This window comes from Marmota marmota, unplaced genomic scaffold, assembly GCF_001458135.2.
Source record: "Marmota marmota marmota unplaced genomic scaffold, marMar, whole genome shotgun sequence".
NCBI classification, from domain to species: Eukaryota; Metazoa; Chordata; class Mammalia; order Rodentia; family Sciuridae; genus Marmota; species Marmota marmota.
In genome coordinates, this window is record NW_025999842.1 from 67,657,239 (window position 1) to 67,666,922 (window position 9,684).

At 49.5% G+C, this 9,684-nt stretch overlaps 1 protein-coding gene across 1 annotated transcript; it reads left to right on the forward strand.

Moving 5' to 3' along the window:
• The first annotated feature begins 323 nt into the window (after window positions 1-323).
• Window positions 324-3,082, forward strand: LOC125615800 (sperm motility kinase 2B-like). The gene has a single exon (XM_048800120.1). The coding sequence runs from the start codon at window positions 1,371-1,373 to the stop codon at window positions 2,877-2,879; it is 1,509 nt and encodes a 502-aa protein (XP_048656077.1). The 5' UTR covers window positions 324-1,370; the 3' UTR covers window positions 2,880-3,082.
• Window positions 3,083-9,684: the final 6,602 nt, after the last annotated feature.

The following is a 9,684-nucleotide window of genomic DNA, read 5'->3' on the forward strand; positions in this document are numbered from 1 at the left end:
GCCTTTACCCCCAGGGACGTGCTGCTTGGACTCCAGGAGGGATGTCCCCCATCGGGCCACCCCTACCATACATCGATTGACATGACTGTGAAGACCACAGGACTCACTTGGCCATGTTCACTTTGGCAAAGTGGCAGCACTGAAGATTTTCTAATAGACAAACCAGGAGTAATACTGGACAATGTGGGACCTCCAGGTTTGTTTTCTCCACAGTGCAAAACCTTTGCTCTTCTGGGGAGCTAGGCCTGTACCTCGGTGGTACAGATTTTCCTGACATGTGTGAGGTCCTGGGTGAAATCACCAGGATGCCCCTCATAAAAAAAAATAAAAGAAAGGTGACTGAGGGATCCAGTTAAATCCTCTGCCCCTCCCATCATGTGTGGATTCAGCAACAAAGTGCTTTGTTCTTGAAGTTGCCCGTCTACAGAACCGGGAGAATTAAGTCCTGTTCATAAATTGCCCAGTCTAAGGTATTTTGCTCCAGCAGCATGAGGGATCCCAGTCCTCAGGAACGCCTCCATTTCTTCCCTCTTTGGGAAGGACACTTTAGCCTTTGTAGGATTTTTGGCTTCCACGTTTTTATCACTTTGAATCTATCAAGTCTTTTGCATTCCAGGGCTTCTAAGAGGAGGTCTTATGAGGACCATCTGAGGAAATGATGAGGACGCCTTCCTCCCTCCCAACCCCATAGGTGTGAAGACTGAGCGCTAGAGTGTCTCAGGGGACAGAGCATTCAGTTGTGGTATCACAAGGTGGATGAGGGGCTACCACACTTTTGACGGTAATTCCACGAAGAGAAAGGAACTGAATGCCTTGAGTGCAGGTAGGACAAGGTCTTCCAAAGCCCAAAGTCAGTAGAAATTTGGAGACTTGAAATGACAAGTCCATTGAGCTAGTGTACAAATGTTGATTTCTAAACAAGCAAACATCAGTCTCCACACCCCACTGGAGCAAAAAAAAAAAAAACATCTGGAGTCCTTTTCTATTGTTATTCAGAAAATGGAAAAAGTTCTGGAGGCCCCAGAGGGAGAGGACCACTGGGGCTATGGCCAGCCATGACTGGGCCACTTCTAGCTCTGACCTCACAAGGAGCCATTGTGAGGAATCTCAAACAGCCAGTATATAAGGGGGTGGCTGAGGCTGGGTTTTGTCCACAAGTACAGGAAGCTCTTGGTGGTGACCTGTCGGACTCCCAGATAGTTAGTGCGTTTGGTGGTTGGCGGTCCGTGGTTGTGGTCTGTGGATATTGCTTTTTTGATTTGGGTTTTTTGTTTTGTCTGGTTTTGGTTTTTGATTTTGATTTATTGTTTTGGTTTGTTATTTTTTTTTCCAGTTAGCATCCTTAGTGGGTGTTCCTGCTTAGGGTGTCCATGGTTAGCAAGAGTAGTCAGTCTAGAGTAGCGTTGTGGGGGCCGGGCTCCTGCCAGGAGCCAGGCTTCCTGGACCAGTATGAGGTCCTGAGGGCCATTGGGCATGGCGAGTTTGGTCAGGTCCACCTGGCCCGCCATCGCCTCACGGGGGCAGAGGTGGCAGTGAAAGTCCTGAAGACGGCGACGCAGGACATCTCGGACCTCTCCGAACCTCTAATGTTGAGGAGCCTGGAGCACCCCAACGTGATCCAGCTCTTTCAGGTGATGAGGACCAGGAAAAACCTGTACATGGTGATGGAGTACGCAGGTGGGGGACAGCTACTTGAGCACATCCCCCCTGGTGGCATGCAGCAGGAGGAGGCCTGCAGACTCTTCAGGCAGATCGTGTGTGCCCTGGGCCACTGCCACGACAAGGGCATCGTGCACAGGGACCTGAAGCCAGCGAACATCATGCTGGATGCCAGAGGACACGCGAAACTTATCGACTTCGGCTTCAGCACCAGGTTCACGGCCGGGCAGAAGCTGAATGACTTATGGGGTACTCTGGCCTACATCGCCCCAGAAATTGTCCTGAAGCAAGAGTATGAGGGCCCCCCAGCGGACATCTGGAGCTTGGGCGTCATTCTCTATTTTATGTTGACGGGGAGCCACCCATTCAGGGGGGACACCCCTCAGGAGATGCTGATGAGGATCCTTCTGGCCAGGTTCCAGGTGCCCAGCTCTGTTCCCGTCAAAGCACGAAGGCTCATCCGCCAGATCCTGGTCCTGAACCCCAAGAAGCGACCCACAGTGAAGCAGATCCTGCAGCACCCATGGCTGCGGCAGGGTGAGCCGTGTGCACCCCATCCTTCCAGCCAGGCCCTCCCCACACGCCCAGACCCCGCCATCCTGACCATGCTGTTCGACCTGGGTTTTGATCCCTACCAAACCTGGGTGTCTCTGGCCAAGAGGAAGTTCGATGTGGTGATGGCGACGTACCTCATCCTGAAGCACCAGCAAGGCCAGGGGGTAGGGAGCGCCTTCCAGGGGCAGCCTGTGCCTCAGTGGCTTAGGCCTCGCCAGCGCCCCGAGAATCCCTCCAATGTCCCTGTCCTCCCACAGAGGAGCGCCATCCAGCCTGCCCTGCGCACCTTCCCCTTGCCCTCTGAGTATCCGCTGCCCGAGGACGCCCAACAGCCAGGGCACAGGGACATCAGGGGTGGCAGCCTGCCTGCCATTCCTCTGCGCTGCCCGCCTGCAGGGGCCCCCACTCTCCGCAGCTGCTCCCAGTCTGACTCTGGCTTCCCCAGGCCCGAGCCCTCCAGGGTCCTCGTCTGGTGGTCCAGGGCACACAGCAGCTCCTCCTCCCTGGACACAGCCCCGAGGCAAGGCCCTGGCCACACCAATGGCTGGAAACAGGTGAGGAGCAGGATCGCTGCCTGTGTCCGAGCCCTGTGCTGCTGCTGCGTGCCACGTGTCAGCAATAAAGTGGCTCCAATGTCACAGAGAAGCAACGTGCCACACCCATAGATGGCCTGCCTCCAAGGAAGTGGAGAGCCAGACAGACAGACAGTGCCAGCGGACAGCCGTCTCTCCTCTGCCCCCACCTGCGGAAGACCTCAGAGGCTGTTCTGCCTGGGACACTTCGCCCTGCTGGGACTCTTCGCCCTGCCCCTCTCTCCTCTCCCACAATTCTTTTCAGATGTTTCTTAATAAATTGGTTTCAAATTGGATCCTAACCTTTTGTTCCAAAGATTAAATTGTAGGCTGATTAGAAGAAAGGTGGGGCCTCAGGCTGAGGGCAGGGCCCACAGGGTCCAACCCACCATCCTCTCCCAGGCCTGACCTCTGTGCCTCCCTCTTCAGTGCAGGTAGAGACTCACTGGCCTTGAGCCCTCATGGAGCATTGGGTTGCTTTGAGCTGGTTCAGACAGATTTGTTCTATACTGGCTCTCCCCTTGAGCCAGTGTAGACATGACTTTTACTTGGTGACCTTGGCCAGGAGGAGTCCCTACCTGAGCATTGTCCACAGGGTGGGTGGCAACTGTTGGAGAAATCACCTCTGAGAAGACCTGGGCGACCCCAATGTTCTATGGCATCGTCTTCATGATACTGTGTGCAGGGAAGGGAGATGGGAGAGCGGGCAGGGCGGGCCTGCCTGAGGGGTCCTGGGCAGGGGTGAAGGGACTCAACACCGTCCTCCTTTGTCCCTGTGCTGATGGTGTTAAGAGAACAGTGGAAAGCATTGCCAGTGCCGGGAAGAAGAGATGCAAGGGACGGTGCACCCAGGCACATGTGTGCCCACCTGGCATATGGCGGGGTCCTCTGTCACTGCCCCATTGGGAAGCATTCTTGATGACTCCAGTGGTCCATGGCATGCCTTGTCACTTCCTTGGTGACTAGAGGGCCTCTGGTAGATAAGCATCAGGACAGGTAGCAAGTCCTAAAGTCGCTGTGTGCACGTGCAGACACCTCTGCGGGCCTCAGGAGGCCTGCCACCCAGGTGCTCAGCTGGCTCCTCAGTGGCCCCTTTGATCCTGGGTATTGGACGCCCCCACCCCTGCCCATTGCTCTCACATCGCTGTCCCTACCTCTCCTTCCTCTGCTTGGCTGCGCCATCTGGCATCAAGGGTCTGGGCCAGGCTCCTGGTCTCCAGATGCTCAACACTCTCATAGGTGACCGTGGCCAGATTCAGTGCCCCCAGCACAATGCAGAGCTTGACACTGACACAGAGAAAGGAGCTTAGCCAAGGTCATGAGGAGTCAAGGCCTGCTCAGGTGGGCACTGGCAAAGCAGCTTCCCCACCTTCTCAAACAGTACAATAAAGTGCTGGAAGAGGAGGGGAAGGCAAAGCTACACAGACCTCCACTGCCCTGTGTGACGTCACCGTGACACAGAGCCGTTCTGTAGCTGCCCAGTCCCCTCAACAGAGCAGGACTTTTTAAGAATACAATTATTTCATGTTGCTGACATCACCAAGTCAGGAGATGGGGGGCTGGGAGGCACCACCCCTGAACAGTCACAGTTCCTGAGCACTCCCAGTGGAAAGGGCAAGCCAGGAGCCAGCAAGGCTGTGGGTCCAGACCTGGCTGCTGGCAGCTGAGCAGGTCTGCGACCCCAGCTCTGAGTCAGGCCACTGCTGCTGTCTGGGATCTGCTTTCCTCTCCTGTTTTCCCTAAGTGTTTCTTTTCTTAATGCTTTCAGTGTTTTTAAGTTGAATTTATAAAAGTACTTTTATTCTTGATTGTCACACGGAAGAGGACATATTTTGGGATGATCCTGAGACGTGGAGCAGAAGAATTCAGCCAACAGGTGCAGGTCAAAGCCCTCCCCACCGGCCTTGCTGGGACTGTCCTCACAGGACTGGAGTTGATGAAAAGGCTGTGCAGGATTGGGAGAGATTAATGCAGCCGTGCTGGATTCCTACAGATTCAAGTGACCTTACTGGATTGGCCTGTCTGGATTCATAATGATTAAACTGTCCTCTCAGGACTGGTATAGGTCACAATGGCCTCACTACATGGGTATTGAGTGAGCTCTCTTCACAGGGCTGGGATCACATATCTTCTCACAGTGGCCTGATGTTTGGGGAGGAATCCGCCTCATCTGTGTGATGGGCCAACTCCTAGCCCCTCACAGTCCTTGTTTTGAAGTCCTAATCCAGGAGCTCAAAGTGTGCCCAGATGGAGAGACCGGGTCTACACAGGGGTTATTAAGTTCAATGAGGCATCTGGATGGCCCTAATCAGATGTGAGCCATGTCTTTTGTCTGGCAGAAGAAATCTGGGCACAGACTCCCAGAATTACCACTATGAGGATCAGGCAGGGAGTCCATCTGCAAGTTCAGAGAGAGGCCTCAGTGGGCACCCGCCCTGACCACACTGGCTGACAGATGCCGGCCCCCAGAAATGCGAATGAATGCTGAGCTCCCCTGCCTCTATGGTGGGTTTTGCTGCTGTTGCAACTTGTGTAATCTTATAAATGCTTATAGATGAAAGTAAATCACTTAGCTTCCTGTTCTTCTTGGTGTGCGTTTTATCAGGGCTTGATGATATCTTCTAGAATCCCCATCTCTGGACAGGACTGAGGGATAGATGTGTCTGGGAATTCCATCTTAGAAAGATCACATGCTCATTCATAAGGAACTTCCCTAGCATCTCTAGGTCACTATGCCAGTCCTGGCCAGCCTGGTGCTTCTCCCACCATAACACCCTCTACACAATGACCACCCTTACCCCTGAACTGCCTCCTCAGATCCTTCTCAGTATTCATGAAGCCATCCTGACAGCCTTAACCACTGCTTCCCTCCTCCTACGACACAGACCTATACTAGTCTCTTCTGCAGTCCTGTTCCCTTCTCTCCTTGCATCTCATCATTTCTTGATAGGTCTAAGCAGAGGGGAGGACCTATCAGCATAGGGAAGTTGGGTCTTCCCAAGCCCTTTGACAACATGTTGCTAAGTGCTGAGGTTGACCTCAAGCTTACTATTCTCCTTCCTCAGCCTCTTGAGTTGCTGGGTTTATAGCTGTGGGCCACCTACGGTGTGGGGCTGTGCCTTCTACTGCAGTGCAAAGGCAAGGGAGCTCAGTGGAGCCAGCAGCATTCATCCAGAGTTAAATGACACTCCTGGTTCAGACAACTAACTACAAATTCCCTGCCCTTTCCCACCACCAAGATGCACACCCCTTCTCTCACATGTGCCAGCTTCCTGGTGCCCCTAGGCCCTCCCTCAAAGCCTGTTCACCTCTCTCTTGCAGGAAGCTCAGGCATCCAGCCAGCACAGAGACCCACATTGCTGCCCATTGCTGCTAACTCCCTGGGAGCCACTGGGTTGCCACTGTGTGGCCAGTCCTCATGCCCACTTTGAGCTGGCCCCCTCTCCCCACTGCAGAACCCGGGATGGGCTACTTACCTTGCACATAGCTGGCTCGCTTGCCCATGTACTGAGAAATCCTCCCATACAACAGGAAGCAGAGCACAGTGGCCACAGACAGGCAGGTCATCATGTAGCCAACAAATTGGATGCCCAAGACCCCAGGGAAACACAAGGTGCTGTCAGCAGTACCTGCAATCTCTGGTGCTCAAGTCCAAAGCTGCCCTGTGCTGCTGAGAACAACATGCCCTGTGACAGTAGGCACACTCCTTTGGCCTGAACCCTCTCTTCAGGCCCAGCACGGGAGAACAACATTTGTGTTTATAGGGAAATCCTCTTTGGGTTCAGAACTGAAGAGTGTGTAGACAGACTTGTGCATGGAGTCCTCCCTGCGAACTGTGCCCTGAGTTACCACCTGTGCATTGCTTCACAGCACTAGGAGGGACAATCGTCCACTAACCCCACCACTTCCTACCAGCACTAAAAACAGAAGACTTCAACTCAGCCTTGGTCTCCATCACAAATGCAGAAAGTACTGGAAGTCACAGATTGTATAGGTTCTACAGTGGTTGATGGCTACACAAGGCCAGACTGTGAATATAAGGTATGTTCCCAGGTTCAGCAGACACTGTAGATACATTGGGACGATGAGTAACATTATCACCAATTTAAAGTTTAATTCCACACTTAGTCCATCAAAGCAAATATTGTAGCAGGGAAAGAAAATTAAACAGGTAAAGGAGACTTTATTCATTTATTTTTGAGGGTACCAAGGATTGAACTCAGGAGCACTCAACCACTGAGCCACACCCCCAACCCTATTTTGTATTTCATTTGGAGCACAGGTCCCACAGAATTGCTTAGCGCCTCCACATTGCTGAGGCTGGTTTTGAACTCTCAATCCTCCTGCCTCAACCTCCTGAGCCACTGGGATTACAGGAGAGCATCACAGGAGACTTAATTTAAGGATATTGCAAAAGGGAATCTTTTTGTAGTGAGAGGAGGATCTGTGTTTGCTACTTGGATTTTCCCAAAGGAAAAGTCCACTTTTACTCCCCTGATGACTGGGGTAGTTTTACACCCTGAAGCAATTTGCTCACTGAAGTTAGGCTCCAATATTCTCAAAGAGATTGGGAAGTAGGGGACAATCCTTAACATGATGGCTCCCAGGTCCTCTCAAAAGACATTCTTGGGTAATAAAATGAAATGGAGGCTTTTAAAAAGATTTACATCACACAGAGTATTTGTGGAGAGCAATAAGCCCTGATCATTGGCTGATCCTGTGGCATTGGCAAAAGTCAACCTGGGAAACATTCCTGGCCAGAGAAGATGTTATCAGCCTTGACTCTTGGCTCTGATGCTAACAGACATCCCAGGACAATGTGTTTCCTGGGTGCAAGAGAATGTTCCTAGCACTGAGACAACAGGATAGTTTGCAAAAACTGTTTCTAGCTCTGTAACTTTTTAGTGCACAAAGAATCCTCTGACAACTTGCAAGCCTTAAACAATCTACAATGCCAATATATTTTAACTTCCTAATTATGAGACCCTATATAATGAAATTGCAGAGCTAGTTCTGGGTCACTGTTCCTTCATTAGAGTACAGTGTCCCACCTGCCCCCCACTTTACTTGATAATGTCTCTGTGTTTTCTTTGTCTCTGTGTTTTACTCCAAATCCAGTCACCCCTACTCAAAAATCCTTGTGATGCTGCTTGGGTCATGGCAAGAAATAACTTGTAATGACATGTTTTCTAAAGAAATGTTCTGAGAAAAGGGAGGTTAGGGTCCTAAGCTCAGGCAGAACTCTGTCTAAAACTTAGTTGAGTTGAGGGCAACATTCAAATCATCTTGGCCAATCCCGTCTCTTTGTACTTTAGTTTTTTAAACATGAGTTTCTAGAATATGTTGGATTTTCTGTATTCATAATATAGTCCAATGGCCTCCAAATTTACATCAAATTATTTGCAGAAACTTGTTCTGACATTTAGTATACTTGTCACTTACCTCAATCTATTTGTTTTTGTATACCTTATTCTTCAAGCAAATAGAACTTACTGATGCTCTCAAAAGAATTTTCCCAACTCTGAGAATTTTCACATGCTCTTCTCTCCACAGAGAATGCTTTACTTGGAGTCTTTCAAAATTGTGGCTCATACTTCAATGTGTGTCCCTCCTAAATAATTTGCTATTTCTGCTCAATGGTTATGCTTTCTTCCCCTCTCACTATCAACACCTTAGGTAGCTGGTATACTCCTTTTATTGAGTTGCTTTTATACTCACTTGCTTCATTGTTCTGCTTAAGTGTAAGCTCCTTGAAGGCCAGAACATTGCCTCACCTGCTTTTGTGCTACTGAGCTCTAAGCCACTAACAGAATGCCTTGAGTGCATTTCCAAACTAAGAGCATAGTTTGTGTTCATTGAATTGTATTAGATGTAATTGCAAAGTAGAGGAGACAAAAATGGTACTATAGTAAGCCCCAGAATCTCAGTCCCTTAACAACAAAAGTTCGTCACACAAATCCAAGGCATGGTATCTTATTGTCCTGCACAGTTTCACCCTGGGCTGCAATTCTGCTCTTCTATGATGCCATGAGCCTCAGACCAGCCTATGTGGTTAGGGTGGCAGGAGGAGAGAGACAGTGGAAGATCAGACAGGGATTTCTTTTTATGCTCTGGCCAGTATTTCACTTTCACTTACCTCCTCTTCATGAGCCCCTAAGTCATCTATAAGCTATAAGAACGTCTCAAAAATGTGCTCTTTTTCCATGCCAAGAAGGAGGCAATAAATATTGAGCATCAGGCCAATTATTTCTAATCTTTTAGGTTCCTGTCTGTAGGGACCTTGACACTTGAGTTACACTCAGCTTTTCAAATTTTATAAAGCAGGATTGACATTCTTTGTCTGCAGAGGTCCAGCTAGCAAATATCTTAAGTATTAGCACCAGGTAGTGTCTGTGATCCCTGTGTGATTGCATTATCTCTGCCAATGTAGTGAGAAAGCAGCCACAGGCAATACATTACTATTGGGTATGTCTTGGCAAAATAAACTGTTATTTATTTACAAAATTGGATGGAAGGTTGAATTTGCCCCATGGGCAGTAATTGGTTGAGTTCTCCTATGAAACCCTGAATTTCTGATATTTCTCTATTCTATTTATTTTTGCTTGGAAACAAATAAATTATTTCATTACCTTACCTCTTTTCTGTCAAGCTTGGACATTGTATGCCTCTAATTCTCTTATGTTTTCTATCTTCTTTCCTTGGAGTGAATATTCTCTCTGCACACTCTATCCACACTGCAGCAGATAATATTTATCATCACAGAACTCCGGCTTTTCAGATTCTACTGTTAGTTTTCTGACCACCAAACATTAAACTAAAACCGTGAACTTTGAGTTCTATTATGGCAGCACCTACCTAAACATCTCATTATTTTTACAACTGAAAATAGATTAGTTTG